At 40.7% G+C, this 17411-nt stretch overlaps 1 protein-coding gene across 2 annotated transcripts in view; it reads left to right on the top strand.

Moving 5' to 3' along the window:
• slc12a2 (solute carrier family 12 member 2) overlaps nt 1-15987 on the top strand; it is a 51664-nt gene extending 35677 nt beyond the window's left edge. Inside the window, exons 17-27 of one of the 2 annotated variants that reach the window (XM_058616611.1) lie at nt 1046-1186; nt 2779-2885; nt 3095-3174; nt 3872-4015; nt 6218-6265; nt 7519-7641; nt 9056-9167; nt 12048-12134; nt 13165-13300; nt 14063-14130; nt 14792-15987. In XM_058616611.1, the coding sequence (XP_058472594.1) occupies nt 1046-1186; nt 2779-2885; nt 3095-3174; nt 3872-4015; nt 6218-6265; nt 7519-7641; nt 9056-9167; nt 12048-12134; nt 13165-13300; nt 14063-14130; nt 14792-14927 (1182 nt within the window). In that variant the 3' untranslated portion in view covers nt 14928-15987. The remainder of the gene's footprint in view (nt 1-1045; nt 1187-2778; nt 2886-3094; nt 3175-3871; nt 4016-6217; nt 6266-7518; nt 7642-9055; nt 9168-12047; nt 12135-13164; nt 13301-14062; nt 14131-14791) is intronic. The other variant, XM_058616612.1, reaches the window with a different exon arrangement.
• The last annotated feature ends 1424 nt before the right edge of the window (nt 15988-17411 follow it).

Below are 17411 nucleotides of genomic sequence, written 5' to 3'. Positions count from 1 at the left end.
ATCCTTAAATGTCTGTTAAAACAACATCTGTGAACCCGACAGAGCTCCAAACTCACCCACTGTCGCCCACGGTGTTCTCGCACAGCCATCGTCTTTACCTCCTGTCAAATAACTCATTAAATATTGACATGATATGTCATATTTCATCCTAATACTGAAGCGATTGAAAATAAGACATGTAATGACACATAATGATGAGACATCGGGGAACTACGGTGGCAGATGTTTTATTTTGGAGTGTATTTACAGTTTATCATCTGTATTACATAATCTCAAAGTACACCTTTCGTTTCAGGTCGTACCTGCTTTATTTCTTTGGCTTTTCAATGTTAAATGACAGATATTTACAATGATATTGACTCTAAATATGGTCCACAAATAATTAGGCTTAAAATTAAAGAAGTGTTATTAAGTGACTTTTTTTAAAATAAAATGTTAGTATTTTTTGTTCCATATTTATAATGTTTTTTCTGTATGTATTCAGTACAGCCTTTAAATCCAGGAAATGTAATCACAAATACTTAATCACGACATGACGATTAATGACCATATTTTGTCTCATGTCACCAAATAGATGTCATATTATTATATCCTCCTTCAAAAATGCTTATTCCAGGCACAGTTCTACTGTTACATGTTGTGCACCGGTATTGTCACAGCTGATGAGTTGTTGTTTTTTCCGCTCCAGTCCTGTGCAGCCTCTTCCTGATCCAGTCCAGGCGTAACCGCCGCTCCTGTTCCCTCATGTGTGCTTCAATTGCTTCCATTAGGACTGAGGAGAACGCTCGGTTCAGTTTAACAGTGTAAACATTCCCAGCTAATGACATCGCAGTTTCCTGGCTGAAGAAAAATCCTCTTTCTGCAGAAATAAACAAAACTCCTTGACGAGGAGATAGAAAGCAGGGCTCTGTTCTGCGGGACACGGTTTGATTGAATTTGATGATATGAAGCGTCCCGTGACATCTGGACTTGGTGTTCATGACGTCACTGGTTTCATTGTCATACGTGTGTGTGTGTGTGTGTGTGTGTGTGTGTGTCCCTACAGGGCTACAGAAGGCCAAACTTCAAAGATCTTGCCACAGAGCAGTCCAGGTACCAGCGCTGGCTGATGAAGAACCAGACCAAAGGCTTCTACACACCAGTGTTTGCTGAGGACATGAGACAAGGCACACAGTATCTGCTCCAGGTGGGTAAACACTGCTGTAGATATACAGTTGTTTACTTGTTTACTTGTGTAGAAATGTTACGGTATTCACTTAACACGTGACGTCTGTTATTACACATTTATTTGTGTCATTGTAATTTAAACATGAGATAAACAAACCACAACAATAGATATGTTTTATATCTGGCCACATACAAAAAGATACATTATTAAAACGATTATAATAAACTTAAACATTTGGTATAGATGACAATTGATGACTTAAATCATTGAAACATTTCCCCTGGGGGATTAATAATTGTTCCTATATAATAGTTGCGTGTATTTGCTACATTATTTTGTTATGTTGGCTTTAAAGATATAAATAAATGAACCTTTAAGACCTATAAGCAGTGTTCATGGGATGTTACACATTCAACGCATAATAATCGCGATTAGTTCTCTGACAATAATCGTACCAAGAAAACTTCTAATCGTGACATCCTTAGTCCCATCTCTTCTCCTCGGCTTTCACCTCAGGATAAGAATGTAAAGAGCTTTAATCAACACTGGTTGTTAGTGCTCTAGAATTAAAGTTGACTTGACTTATCTCAAGGCACCTTCAATAGTAAGGTCGAGGTCTTGCAGCAATGAGCACACGTTTGTTTCCTCTCTCCCGCTATTGTAACAGGAGTCATTGAGTAAACAGTAAATGACGCCTCGTCTACGTGCACAGATTATTTCCCAGCAAACATTGTTCATTATTCTTGTCGACCTGGAAAGCAGCAGAGTTGACTGGTTTTGGGCACTTGCTTCTCTAAAAACGACCTTGTGTTTTCATGTAGACAATAATACAATAATACAGTACTTTGAGAAATCGATGATGTCATAATCCCGCCCCTCCAAAGCGTTCCATGCTGTCTGCACATGCTCAGTGTCACGTACAGGTCTGACATGTGTACACGCCGGTTTTTTCAGAGGTTTTTCAAAATAACAAAGAAAAAGATTGTTTGCGTTTCATTCCAGGCTTTATTTTCACACCATCACTCAGTGTCTTGTTCTGCAGTGTAAGCCCCGGTCAAACACTGGCTCCTAAACAGAAAGGTTTCAAAGTGCAATTATGCAACATCCTGTTGACTATGGCTGCAACAGTTCATCGATAAATGCTAAATGAATCAATTACTCTGATAATCGATTTATCGGTCTGAGTGTGTTTTTATTTTAAGTCCTCTCGTTTTTCAGCTTCTTAAATGTGAATAATATTCTTTGCTCCACAACAAAAAAATCATTGAAACTGATCTGTGGATAAAATCAGACGTGAGAACATCATCATTTTTTCAGCCAAATTCAGTTTGCAGTCATTGTTTTATCCTTTTAATATAATACGAACAGTCACAGCAGGTAACTGATTGACCTGTTATAATCAAGCAAATAATCATCACCTCGTCTTAAGCAGGAAGTGATGTCACACTTATAATATATAAACATGCGCCTCCCCCACCGTCATATTCACAAGTTATTTAACTCTAAATGTTCAGGACGTCCTGTTTTAACCTTTGTGCTCCAGAATAACAGTGTTTGTGTTTTCTAGAAAAGAAGTTAAAATAATGTTTTTGTTGTTGTTGTCTCTGAAGGCTGCAGGCCTGGGCCGCCTCAAACCAAACACCCTGGTGCTGGGCTACAAGAACGACTGGAGAGATGGTGACATGATGAACGTGGAGACCTACATCAGCATGATCCAGTGAGTAGAGTTGGGGATCGATCTGGAACAAAAGATGTCTGGAGTTTCAAATTAACATATAACACTTTATATTACTGGAACACATATTCACCATTAACTACATGCTTACTAACACGTGTGTGCCGTGTATCGTGAGCGCGTGGGATCAGTGGATCACTAATGATCACACACAATACGACTGAAGTCTGTCCTCTCTTTGCTCCTCTCAGTGATGCCTTTGACTTCCAGTTTGGTTCCGTCATTCTGCGACTGCAGGAGGGTTTGGACGTGTCCCACATCCAAGGACAAGGTATCAGTCGGTAGCAAATCAGTTTTGTATCCAGGCTGCAACAACGATTATTTTTCGATTTGATTAACCTTTTGATCACTTCCTCCATTCATTGATTAGTTAATGTCAGAAGATTGAAAAAATATTGATGACGTCACAATGACGACGTTCTCAAACATCGTGTTTGCTCCACAAACCAAATGTAACAAGTTCAAATGCTTAATGAGCAAAGAAACAAGAAAATATTCACCTTTCAGAAGCTGAAGGATTCTCTTGATGATTGAAAAAACACTCAAACTGATTGATTTTATTAATCGATCGAGTTTATTAATTTAGTAATCAATTGATAATCGATGAATCAAATAATCGTTGCAGCTGAAAAGCAAACAGTCATGGCAGGAAAGAGAAGGAAATAACCTGGAGGACTCATGATGGCGATTAAAAACACAACGCTTTGAGGAATTCTAATTATTAGTTCATGTGAAACTAATAATAAAAGCTTAAAATTGCTGGATCATGCATTTCCCCATAATGCCACATGAAAGCCTCCTTTGTTTATGACCAGGATTATCTAAGGTCTCAGCAGAAACCTTGTTATTTAGTTAGAGTGGAAAGTGTGTAAATTAAGATCAATACCTCTCACTGGCTCGCTTCTTCTTCCTCCTCCTCCTCCTCCTCCTCCTCCCTCCATCTGTTCTCTCTTTCCGTTTCTCCACAGATGAGCTGCTGTCCTCCCAGGAGAAGTCCTCGGGGATGAAGGATGTCATCGTCTCCATAGACACCAGCAAAGACTCTGACGCCGATTCGTCCAAGCAATCCTCCAAGGCCACGAGCCTCCAGAACAGTCCTGCCATACAGAAAGGTTAGTAACTGGCTCTGCAGTCTGTCTCTGTGTCCTCTGTGTCCTGAGACTTTACCTCCACATGAACATGTGTTTTATGTCCAAGTCACATATTGGTTTGCTCAAACGTTGGTCCTCTACATGACAGAGAAAGGCTTTTTCATCCAGGAAATCTGTTTAACGCTGTTCTCACTAATCCCTCGTAATCCAGTAATAACCTGCTTTATTCTGTCTACACACACACATTCTCACACAGGGTTCTTACTGATGACACTCATATGGCATAATAATAATCATAGTAGCCTCGGAACTGGATCTGGATCCTGCAGCCTGCAAGATGAGGACACAGAGAGAGAGAGAGAGAGAGGACAGGAAGAAAAGAAAGACACAAACTAGAGAGAGAAAGAACAATGTTGATGACATGAAGTCATATTCATACCCTGAGAGTGAGTGCAGCAGTCTAGGTCTATAGCAGCCTAACTAAGATTTAACAATCCTAACTCCATCGCTCTGCCGAGGCCTGTGTCCCTACGTGACTTTGGTTCTTATTTTTCATTATGTTAATTCAATTTATTCCATGTTTCATTTGTTATTTTTTATGGATTTTAAATAAAGGAAATGTTTTTTTGTTTTTTTTTAAAGCATCCTGTTTAAAAGGTTTGTGGCCGTGCCCTCGGAGTACTCACCAGATCAAATCTAATCCTTAATTTAATCCTAACTCTAAACCAGGTCCAACAGCCCTTTCAGACAAAATGTCCTCACTACGTGTGTCTTTTATACGTTTTGTACGAGAACTTACACAGTCTAAACAAAGCGTTAACACGTTAACCGCACACAACCACAATTCAAATCTTAGCCCTAAACTAAACCACTTCTTTAGAAATGAGGTTCTGCCTCATTAGGACCAGGTTTTGGTCTCCATGGTTTATGCCAGAATACAAGAGAACACACAAACACACAGCCGCGCTTTCCTGACAGGAAGTCGCCTCACTGTCCTTTGACCCCAGTTGTCCCACTGGGCCCAGTTAGTCCACAGATGTCCTGGTCTCGTGTGTCTGTGAGAACAGAGCAAACAGATCCCAGATTATGGGAACTATTGTTCCGAACATTCCCAACAACAGCCTGACCGCCGTCCCTCAGCCGGGCCTCAGCCGGGGCCTCAGTCGGCCCTCAGTCGGCCCTCAGTCGGCCCTCAGACACTCTGCTGCTGCTGTCATATTTGAATCAGCTTCCTGTTCACACCAGGCTGTATGTGAAAGGTCACATGACTTACATTTGCAGGTGTGTTTGTGTGAAAGCAGCTTGTTTCTGATAAGTAGCAGAGACGTTTTATTTTGAAAAGTTAGTAAGTTAGTAGCCTGTGCTCAGGTTCACGCCCCTCTGTGAATCGTCCTCACTTTGAGGTCTTGTTTCAATTAGGGATGCTATTGGTGATAATGAGAAAGAATCTTATTATAAATGTGTATTTTCTGTATGAGCGGTATTACCTTTCATATTAAGTGAAGGCTATTTACGTGGGTTAACGTCAAAGGAACGTTATTATGTGACTTTTTAAATATAATTTTGCCATTTGAAACAGGCTGCAATTTAATGTGGTTCACTGGTCTCTTATTAACTGCTGACCGTTTATAGGCTCTCATTCTTTAAATGTTTATAGTAGTTAATGTGTTTGACGTTTTCTCTTCTTATCTAATGCTCCATCTTTATTTGAATGTATAACAGAGAAAATATTGACTTTAAATCGTAATGAGACATTTTATCCAACTATGAGATGCGGTGATTTTAGTGATTTAGAAGTAAAACTGATACCAAGTATCGCATGAGTTCATCACTCATTTATGTGTCAGTCATTGAGCTGCAACTAACCAATCTTTTCATAATCGATTCATCTGTTGATTATTTTCTCAACTAGTTTGAGCCATAAAATGTCAGAAAATGGAGGGAAGAAACATTAAAATATTTACATTTATGAAGCTGAAAAATCTGAAAACTTCAACGATTATTCAATTATCATTATAGTAATCAAGTAATTATTGATTAATCATTGCAGCCTGAGTCAGTTCTGAAGACCAGATTATCTGTCCATGCTCAGCTCAGGTCTCAGGAACATAATCCATAATCCATGCACATTTACCTTCTACCATTCACCTTTTTTTAAAACACCAGAAGAACATTTGATCTCATTATGATTTTTTTTCTCTCCTTTTGTCTCTAATTCCCCAGATGACGATGATGATGGCAAAGCTCCAACTCAGCCCCTGTTGAAAAAAGGCAGGACACGCCCCTTTTTTTTGAGTTGCCTCAAATTCTCTTTTCTCCTTTATTTTGTTTATCTTTCAGTCTTTTTATCTCTCCTTTCTGTCCTTCTCTCCTCTCGAGTCATGTTTTCCTCTTCTCACTCTCTCATACTTTCATCTTTTTTTCTCCACAGTATATTTTGAATTCCTCTTTTATTAACACACCTTCCTGCACCCTGCTGTCTGTCTCTGTCTCTGTCTCTGTCTCTGTCTCTCGTCCGTCCATGTTTCCGGCCTGCTAACTCCTCGTCGTTAGGGAATAACATGTTGTCTTTTCCCTCTCTCTCTCCTGCTCTGCTGTAAACAAGTCTCCAGCTTGTAGGACAAGTCTAATCATCTGAAGCTAAACTGTGTGTGAAAGTGCCTTCAACTCAATCCAAGTCTTGAGTATCTTTTTTTTGTTGTTTGTGCCAACATGTCAATTTCCTGTGACCTGTGTGCAGCCTCTCACCTGCTGCTGCTGCTGCTGCTGCTGCTGCTGCTGCTGCTGCTGTTGTTTCTTCTTCTCTCTGAAGACGACAGCGTGTCTGTAGCTTTCTCTTCCAGGATGAAAACTTCTCTCGTGTTTTCATGCCCTTAGTGCTCTGCAGCTCAAACTCTCTGTGTGTCTTTGCTCTTCAGTACTGATGGTGTCTCCCCTGTGGTTGGTTTAGCACAAAAATGAACTTAAAAGTACTACCTATGTACTATATTACTGTTTTCTCAGCTTCAATTTGGGCATTTTCAGAGAAACGTGACACTTTCAGTGTTCTTCTGTTAATATTTCAGATGGTGGCATTTAAGTGTTCTCTGGTTAACTTAGCTGTAATAGATGGCCTCTTTCAAAAGGAAACTTACGTTTGTAACCGGCTCACGTTCCAGCACCAAAGTCCTTAGAGAGAAAAAAACGTTTTAGTTTGGGATGACAGAGATCTGTAAGGAATGATCCCTTAAATTACCCACTGCTTTATAGCTGTTAAAAAGCACACATATCCTGTGTATCCTGCATATGTAGCGTCATATGTAAGTTATGATTCTAAAACTTACAACAAGGGAAACACTTATCACAGATCTTTACTGCTGAAGTTTGATCCTTTACTTGGTTTCACACTTTAAGTGTAACATATGTGTCTGTCCATCACTGACAAACATAAGTTACAGTCTCAAGGCTCCGAAACAGATGAACAGTTTGATTTTTGAAGTTTTCCTGAAGTTTTCCTCTGTTGGTTTTGTGTGTGCGTGCTGCAGATAAGAGAAGTCCAACAGTACCGCTGAACGTGTCTGACCAGAGGCTGCTGGAGGCCAGTCAGCAGTTCCAGAAGAAACAAGGGAAGGGAACAGTGGATGTGTGGTGGCTGTTTGATGATGGAGGTGAGTTTGAAGGAAGGAATAAAAATAGGCAGATCGCAAAGGCTGCAATTTAATGTGGTTTACTGGTCTCCTATTAATTGCGCTACATCCTGAAACCAATTTAAAACAAAATGCAATATGTTAATGTTACAGACAGTTATCTACTTATCTATAAGTTCTCATTCTTTAAATGTTTATAGTGGTTAATATTTGTGATGTTTTCTCATGTTGCAATGCTCCATCTTTATTTGAATGTATAACAGAGAAAATATTGGACTAAATATTGACTTTGTCTGGGAAATTGTAGGAAAAATCATAATTAGCTATTTACCCAAATCCTTCACCTCTGTACCCTTGTTACCAGTCAGCTGACTATCAAATATAAGCTAAAATGTTTGTTCTCTCACCTAACAAGTGGAAACAGTGGTAGAAGTACAATATATTCCATATTGAATGATTTCATGTGGTAATATGAGTCATGCTTTCTTGAGCAGAACGATTTATGTCAGTGCAGAAAGGAGCAGCTGACTCATGTGGCGTCTGCTGTCAGCATCACGTCGTCATCATGTGAACAGCAGAGATGAGAGTGAAACTGGTCTTTGCAGCTCAGTGATGTCAGATTTGGCTCGTGCCGGGGCGGCTGTTCACAGGCTGACCTTTGGATGAGCGTTTTGACCTTTGGATGAGCGTTTATTTGCTCTCTGACGACACTCACGTGTCCTGATATTTATTTAAATCTCTGTCAAAACAACTCCTCTGACTGAGCGACATTTAACTCCAGCACCTTATTCCACTTTTTAAAAATGGTGAACAATTGTCACCCAAAACAAAATCAAATGTAAATGTGTATAATATTTGACATTCTTATCTGTAACACCAAATACCAATTTGAATTTGATGTTTGGTAAATGAATTACTTTATTTTATGCATTATGCCTTTTAAATTGTGAATAAAACATTTACTAATTATAACTTTTTATTATAATAGTTGATGATAATAATAATAATAATAATAATAATAGTGGTCACAGCCATAGTATGAACAGTGTATCCACCAGTCCTGCAACTATTATACAATAAATTCCTTGACGGAAAACTGAATATATTTCAAGAAATTAAAAAGCTGCAGTGCTTTTATTTTGAAACTGGTACAGAGAGTGACATGTTTGTGACATTTGTGGCCAATATAAATATTCAAACTGGTCAAAGTCTGTTTATAAGGCTTGTGGGAAAGATATTGAAGACACCTCAGGTCATTCTCTCACAGGCAGTGTGACTGCTCGACTCCACAGGCCTTGGTTGTTATGGCAACTGTCCGACTCGACGGTCAGCTGCCGTCAGCTGCCATCAGCTGTGCTTCAGCAGCTCGTGGGAGTCAAACCGGCCGAGGCATGTCGAATGTTGACCACCTGTTTGACCTTCATCTCCTGTCCAGGTCTGACCCTGCTCATCCCCTACCTGCTGACCAACAAGAAAAGGTGGAAGGACTGCAAGATCCGAGTCTTCATCGGAGGCAAGATCAACAGGATTGACCACGACCGCCGAGCGTGAGTACATCCACACCCTCCTCATCCAGCGCATCTCACTCTCCCACATCTGCTGGAGTCTTTTCAGTTTTGTCAGCTTGTGTTGTAACATTTGAAAAACCCAATACTAAGCGACGTCTTTGTCTGTCAACAAACTGGAGATGAGCACGAGAATTTGATTATTCGCTGGACTATAAAAAGTCCATCAGTCACTGCGACTCGTCTGAAGCCAGATTATCTGTCTGTTGAATTCCTGCAGCGGTGCAGAATTTCATCATAATCCAGTTTTGTCACACACTTGATCTTCAGCAAATGATTACAGTCGCTTTCAATTTGGTTATTTTTCTGGTTTATTCATTGATTAATCGTTCAGCCTTAGTGGGAAACCAAACTTCATTATGCTCCTTGAGCTTTTATTATAGAAGTAATGTTTTGTCTTTTTCCAGCTGTGGTCATTGAGTCCTGCTTTAGTCACCACAGACTTAATCTCTGGCATGCTGAAAAATACACAAAATGCAAGACTCAGAAATGCAAGCCTCAGAAGGAACATGTGAACAAGATGGCAGGCCCTGTCATTGTAAACAAAGTTTTCAGGCTTCAAACAAATGTCCCAACATCCAGGGATCACATCTTAACACTGGCAGTGGGAGTTAAATTAAAAAAAAAAAGGGTTTTCAATAAAAACAAATCCTACTAAGCTAATTGCCCCAGCCCTACTTGTAGTAATAATAATAATAATAATAAAGATCAAATATTGTTGGTTTTGTTCATGTGACTAGATTACCGCCATCATTTGCTGACTATTACCATCTCGCTGAGTCAAAGTTATCATCTGAACCATCTGCTGTCTCCTCAGTACCACACTCCTCTGTCCAGCTGCTACTGACAACATGACACAATGACACTGTGATTGTTTGTTGTTTGGTACAGTAAACAATAGGTTGTATTGATGCTGTGTGTGTTCATTTTAAATTGAATAGAATAGAAAAAAACCATCAAGCTTTGTTGTCTTTGTATGAAATACAATGATAAAAGCAGCGCTGCTCCTGGTCAGGGAAATGTTTATTGGTGTGTGACGCTAATAAACATTGATTAGTTTATTAGTTTCATATGATTCAGCTCATATATGAACACAAAAAAGTAGCCGTGCTAAAATAGCGTAACATGTTCCTTCATGTTGGCTGTAAACATGAAGGAACACACCAGCAAACATCATGGTGACTCTCAAGAACATCATAGTAACAAGCTCTAGTAGCTGGAGTCACACAACCAAACTAGCTGATGAAGCCATTTGATGATTAATTAAGTCATTGATTAATAATGGATTCGTCGTTGCAGCCATACTTGGGCGCTTCTCTCTTTTATGGATGTTGAATCCGTCGTTAGTATAGAAACATCCCCACTGAAGCCTCTGTCATGAGTTCACACACGTTTTTACAATGATGAGGATGAAGTGGATAATCCTGGGTGACCTCAGACCTACAGTGATGATGTCATCTTTTCTTTGACCTCTGTTGTAACTCTGACGCTTGTTTTTCATTAGTTGGGTGAACTCTTAGAACTCTCTGCTCTGTAGATGAGGTGTCACATGTTCCCATGATCTGATTCTCTGAAACAAGAAAAAAAAAATCACACTATTCCTTTAAGAACACAAGATTATTTTAACTTCACGTTAACGTCAACCTTCCTGACACTATCAGTTTTCAGCACAAAGGCGTCTGTCATCCTCTGCTGCCCTTTCTCTTGTCCTCGTATAGACTCAACTTACACACTCTGTCTCTCTCTCCCTCTCTCTCTCTGTCTCTCTGTCTCTCTCTCTCTCTCTCTCATTGTCCTCTACAGCTGCCTCCTACCTCCTTTTGTTGGCTAAAATTAGCCTTTCTTCGTGTCTCTGCTGCTCGGTGCACTTTGAAATCCTCTTTGTGTTTACTGCAAAGCTACAAACTTAACCTTTCACCTTTTCTCCTCTGTGGATTCACACGACACTTACCTTCAGAAAAAGAGATTGTTTAATATTTCCACGTTTGAATGAAGCCAAATGATCAGTTGAATCAAATCTTACACACACTTTTTTTAATTCACACTCTGAATGATGCTGTTTTCAGTCTGTCATGCTGGTTCTCAATGAAGGGGGCGCACACGGGTTGTAAAATCAGCACGTTGATCTATAAAAGTGATTAAAGCTCCATGGAGCTGCAGGGAAATGAAGTTTGGATTCTTTGCACTGTACTACTCTGGCTCCAATGACTTGAGAATGTAAAAGGTGTCACATTTCAACACAGGAAACAAGAGCAGACGTTTCATTTTGCATCCGTAAATATGATCCAATGCTTGTTATTTTCACTCTGAAACGACCTGACGCAGCTGTGACAACTCTATCTGCTCCTGGAACTCCTGAAGGATCATTTTAATATCAGGGAACTATAGTAACGTCTCGATTGTGTGGAAATGTCATGTTTGTGTTGATTCATTTTTTGGGCTAAACTCTCGAAAGCATCTTTTTATACATTTTAGATTAAAGACGCGTTGAGTTGTGAAGTCAGAGTGACTCATCCTGTGTAGACACAGCGTATTAAAATGGGTTTAGTACCAGGAACATGACTCGACTTACAAAAACAATAGAAGATAAAACAGCAGTGTGGGGTAAGTCTCTTCATATGTGACGGATCATGTTTTCAGGGACTCGGCTTCTTTGAAGCTGAAGATAAAGGAAATGACTCTCATGCACAGCTCATGCACAGCTCATGCACAGAATACCTTTCCCACCTGCGTCTGTTCTCCCGGAGACATCGCCTGGCTTTGACCATGATGCAGTGCATAGCTGCGTGGATGAAAATGTCTCGCAGGTGCTTTAAAGCATGAACCCTGAAGCCCTTTGTTTTTTTTGCTTTCATTCCACAGGATGGCCACGCTGCTGAGCAAGTTCAGGATAGACTTCTCGGACATTACTGTGCTGGGAGACATAAACACCAAGCCCAAGAAAGAGCAGTAAGTCTCCTTCAATAAAGTTCAAAGAGAAAAGCTCCTCTACTGTCTGGATCATGCTCAGTGCATCAGTCCCGTTTGTATAAGGCTCAACAAGGTGTGACATTCTGTTGTGTGGAAAACCACTTCAGGAGATTCCAGGGATTTGGGATCTCACAGAAACTGTGACTGTCAGTCATCAGCTGTTGTGTGTGCAGTGTTTCAGGATCATCTGCTCAAATCAGCCTGAAGTTATGATCCTCTAGTGTGGGGAAGGCTTATGTCACAGGTGTGTGTTCATATTGAAAACCCGGTCTTCAGCAGGGACACAAGAACAAACTGATTTTAGCCACTTAACTCAGCGCATGGCTCACTCTCCTGCACCAGTGTCCACAGAGGAAAATCAGTGTATTTACTGTTGCTGACAGTGACGCAGGAGTTGCTGGACGTGTTGCTTTAAGTCTGAATGAAGAATGACTTCCACCAAAGTCACAAAATAACAGGCGACACACTGTGCTGGTTTAGAAAGTGAGGTGAACTTTAGTTTCTTTTTTTCTTTTTTATTAATATTTTTATTGAGAAATATGGCACATTTGGAACAAACAGCAATGTAAGCCACAGAAAAAATACTTGTAATGTAATGTACATCACAAAGGAGCAGCAGAAGAACCATATTACTTTGTTATTTTTTTTCCTCTTTTAGTTTCTAGTCAGAAAAGCTGTTTAAAGGAGAGACATCTTTTGTGAATGTGAATCTGCTGACTCTGCCTGGCCTCATATAAAAGGGAACTGACCATTAGTGGAGTCTGTGGCCATGTCATAGTTGGTTTGAGTGAAGCAGAGTGAAGTGCTGCATAAAGGTCATTTACTGACCAACATTACCACTCAACTCTTTTGGTTCCTGTTGATATTAATATAATATTAATATCACTTTGTGTTGCATTATGTGACTTTTTCTTCACGCTCTTAAAACATGATCTCATTACATTTCAATTCTAAAAACACAATTCCTGTCGTTGTCGTCATCGTTGTCGTTGTTGTTGTTGTTGTGTAGCACGGCAGCCTTTGAGGAAATGATCGAGCCGTATCGGCTGAAGGAAGACGACATGGAGCAGGAGGCGGCCGAGGAGCTGAAGAACAACGAACCCTGGAGGATCACGGACAACGAGCTGGAGCTGTACCGCACTAAGGTCAGTGCACACACACACAGACACACACACCCACACCTCACACTGTCGGTGTTAAATGTGACCGACGATAAGAATGATCCAGACTGTGCTGCTGTCTGCAGAGCTGCAGTCACACAATCATCCCGTGTTATTATTTTATATATATAAAAACTGCACTCTCCTCACACCGAAGTCCATAGAGGAAATCAGTGATTTTAGCTGTGGTTGTAAAATTGTTGATTTTCTCTATGGACTTCAGTGCGGGGGGAGCAACACAACACAAACTGTAGTCGTGTGTGTGTTGTTAAGATCGCACACGCCCCAAGCTGCAGAGGAGCTTTTTTGTTAAGTGGCTTGGATCCATGACTTCCTGGTGTCTCCAGTAGCAGCCATGTTTACCGAGTGTCTGCCTCATGTGAGTTTGAGGCAGCACAGAACAAGGTCTGCTCTGACCCCGTTCAGACCTGGTTTTAACGTTTCAATGATCAGATCACGCTCAGTACAGCTGTTCACGCCTCATATATGACACCAGCTCTGGGCTCACTTCAATGTCTGCCGCTTTACATGTCTGCCCCCTTGTGGACGTGATGTGCATATCTAGTTGTGTTATCCAGTTCATCAGTTTATTTAATGCACCGTGACATCACGAGTTTTGATTGTGATCGTATTTCCTCAAAGCTGCAAACACATCAGTGGAGTGGATACTTTTCTACTTCTGCTCAGCGTGTTGTGTAAACAGCTGTGATGATCGTCCTGAGTGTGTGTTTGTTTCTGTCTTATCAGACTAATCGTCAGATCAGACTCAACGAGCTACTGAAGGAGCACTCGAGCACGGCCGCCCTCATTGTCATGTAAGCTGCTTTTGTGTGTGTGTGTGTGTGTAACAGTTTGCCGTCTTGTGTTACCTCAGATGGGGCTGCTCTAATCTGATAACATGGAAAAATGCTCATTGTGCAGTTGTACACAGGAAGTGATGCAGAAACATGTATATGAACAGATATTCCTTGTTTAAAAATCATTCACATTATATGAAAGTTATGGAGAGTGATTTAAAAAGGTGTTAAAGGTGAAGCAATGAAAGAAAAAAAGTTAGTCTGGATCCCTGAGCTTTGTGAATGTTGTGATGTGTGAAAAATGTCAATCGTGTTTCCGGAACCTCAAAACAACGAGGTTTGGAAACACCATCGATATTTTCTGACACTTCACGGCCCAAACAACTCATCGGAGAATCGACGTTTGACAGATTCTGCAAAATAATCCTGAGTCGCAGCCCGACCTGAACGCTCATGTGATGCAGCCGTGTCAGTACGGACGAGGATTACGTCTGAAATCTTTATTATCTGCAATTTATGAATAAAAATGTTTGCATGTAGCTTTAGTTTTTCAGACACTGACGTTTTATCATTTAAAAACATGGTGGTCCAATATTATACACTGCACCTTTAACTGGAGAGATCAGGTTTCCCGTGACACCAAATGACGAGCTGTGCGTCTCATCTGTGCTTCCCTCAGGAGCCTGCCTTTGGCCAGGAAGGGAGCGGTGTCCAGCGCCCTCTACATGGCCTGGCTGGAGGTGCTGTCCAAGGACCTGCCGCCCATGCTGCTGGTGCGCGGCAACCACCAGAGCGTCCTCACCTTCTACTCTTAAACACACACACACACACACACACACACACACACACACACGGAGAAGAACATCACATCTCCACGTCTGGGAGCAGACACACAAACACATCCCAGCTCCAGTCCACACCTGAAGGTGAACCACACACACACACACACGTCAGAGATGGTAAACAAAGAAAAAACAACAACAAAACAAAAGCTGGTAACATGAAATGAAGGAAGGAGAGAAACTGTTACGATGTGAAAATGCTCAGTGATGGAGGAATGTCAGGGTTGTGGAGGGCGGAGTTTGTAAAGTTTCCCGCTCTGCTCCTTCTCTTTTATTCTAAGATGGAATCTTCCCCCTGTAGCTCCCCCCCCCCCCCCTCTATCTCTCTCTCTAGTTTCTTTTTACTTCCTCATCATCGTTCAAGCTGATTTCTCTCAGGCTCCAAACCAGTCACATGCACAATAATCACATTGTTCTCATCCCATGGAATTACGTTGATGTCACACTATACTTACTGGAGTGAATTTGGACGAGTTGCGACATAGCGATAACTCCTCCCCCCCCTCCTCCTGCCCCCCACCCCCCCCAGTGCTGTTGTTTGTTTTCCTCCGGGTGTTGGAACGAGAAGCAGGCAGAATGCTTTGCGACACCTCCTTAAGCCTTACGGTTGTGCCTTCCAGCTGAATGAGATGAAAATAATTCTAATCTCTATCCAGATTGACAATATTACCTTTGCTGAATTCTAGTTAATGAATTGTATTAGCGTCTTTCAATGTGATTCCTTCTTAGTTTGGGAGCTTTGTATTTCTGCACACGGTTTGCATGACTGTAATGAATCATCTGTCATTTCTCTTTATCTCTTTTAATCAACATGTCTAGAACGGGCCGTTTTTTTGTTTTTTTAGGGCTTCCTTTTACAAAGCTAGTGAATCTTTACACAAACCGCTCCTCTCGTAGCTTCGACGCCTAAAAGAAAGCGTTTGTTTTCTCATGAGAAAAGATGTGAATGAAGCTTTTCAATCAGCCTGTTTTCAGGTGGAAAAGTGTGAACTCCTTGTTGTAGCTGCTGATTTGACTTAAATCCCTGTGTCCACATGTGTTTCTTTCTCTGTGTTCAAACCCTGCCTTAATACCACCAACTAGCAGCGGTCATACGTTCTCTTTGTCTTCTTATATAAGCCATACGGACGCCAAATCGCAAAATCAGTCACAGTTTTCGTTGAAATCTCCCCTCCCATGGTGCACCTGCATCACTCTGTTACATTGCTTAACTGTAGGCCTGCGAGCCGCTGCTGCTGCTGCTGCTGCTGATGATGATGAACACACGGTTGAACACACGGTTGAACACACGGTTGAACGCGTTCCACACGGTGAGCGACGGTTTTGCGTTTTTTGATTAAATCGCACTGAATGACTTGCTTGATGGGACGAATGTGACATTTAGAACACGTTAAAATATACCTCTATGCATACGAGCTCGTGTGGTCGCGTGAGCGCTTGTAAATAAACACACTCCTCTTTAAAGACGCAGCAGGCAGGATCATTTTTAGCACTATTGATCAAATTAAAGTCGGTGTCATAGCAACATTTTTAGTATGATCTCCATCTACAACTGAATCTGTAGCCTGATAAGAGGCTTTGACCAATCACAGGGCAGTTCAGAGAGAGAGAGGGCGCCTCCTACTGGCTGCTCCACAACCACACACAAATGGTAAATAGTCTGTATCTTTATATATATATATATATATGTATATGTATGTATATGTATGTATGTATGTATATATATATATATATATATATATATATGTATCTGTATGTATGTATATATATATATATGTGTGTGTATATATATATATGTGTATATATATATGTATGTGTGTATGTATATATATATATATATATATATATATATATATATATATATATATATATATATATATATATATATATATATATATATATATATATATATATATATTGCTTTTCTAGTCCCGATGACCCCCGACAGTTTTGCACCCATTCACACATTCACTCACACATTCACACAGTCACCGCCCTCACTATGAAACCTCATAAATAAACTTGCACAATAAACACGTCTAGTAAAAGCACAGAGAGCGAATGCAGACCGAGACGTTTGCACATGTTTTGTTTTTTTTTTAAAGATGATGAATCTGGATCTGGATCAAAAATCCTTCATTTCTGGATATATGTCGCTCACAAACAAAAACTCACCACTTTATCCACCACAGGGGGGCGCTGTGCCGATCTCAGCTGACACAGGGCGATAGTTGGGGGTCACACACTGGACAGATCACCAGTCCATCACAGGGACAAACCACCATTCACTCTCACACATGTGACCTTTTGTTGTGAATGTAATTGAATAAAATGCAGATAGAACTCAACAGTCAATAACCTCCAGTGATCCTGCCTACTGCAGCTTTAACACGGGTCATGTGACAGAGAGACCGTGTCCCTCCCCCGCTCGGTGTCCCTCCCCATTGGTGTTCCACT

The sequence above is a fragment of the Solea solea genome, chromosome 19, assembly GCF_958295425.1.
Source record: "Solea solea chromosome 19, fSolSol10.1, whole genome shotgun sequence".
Lineage (NCBI taxonomy): Eukaryota > Metazoa > Chordata > Actinopteri > Pleuronectiformes > Soleidae > Solea > Solea solea.
This window is presented reverse-complemented; position numbering and strand designations above follow the sequence as displayed.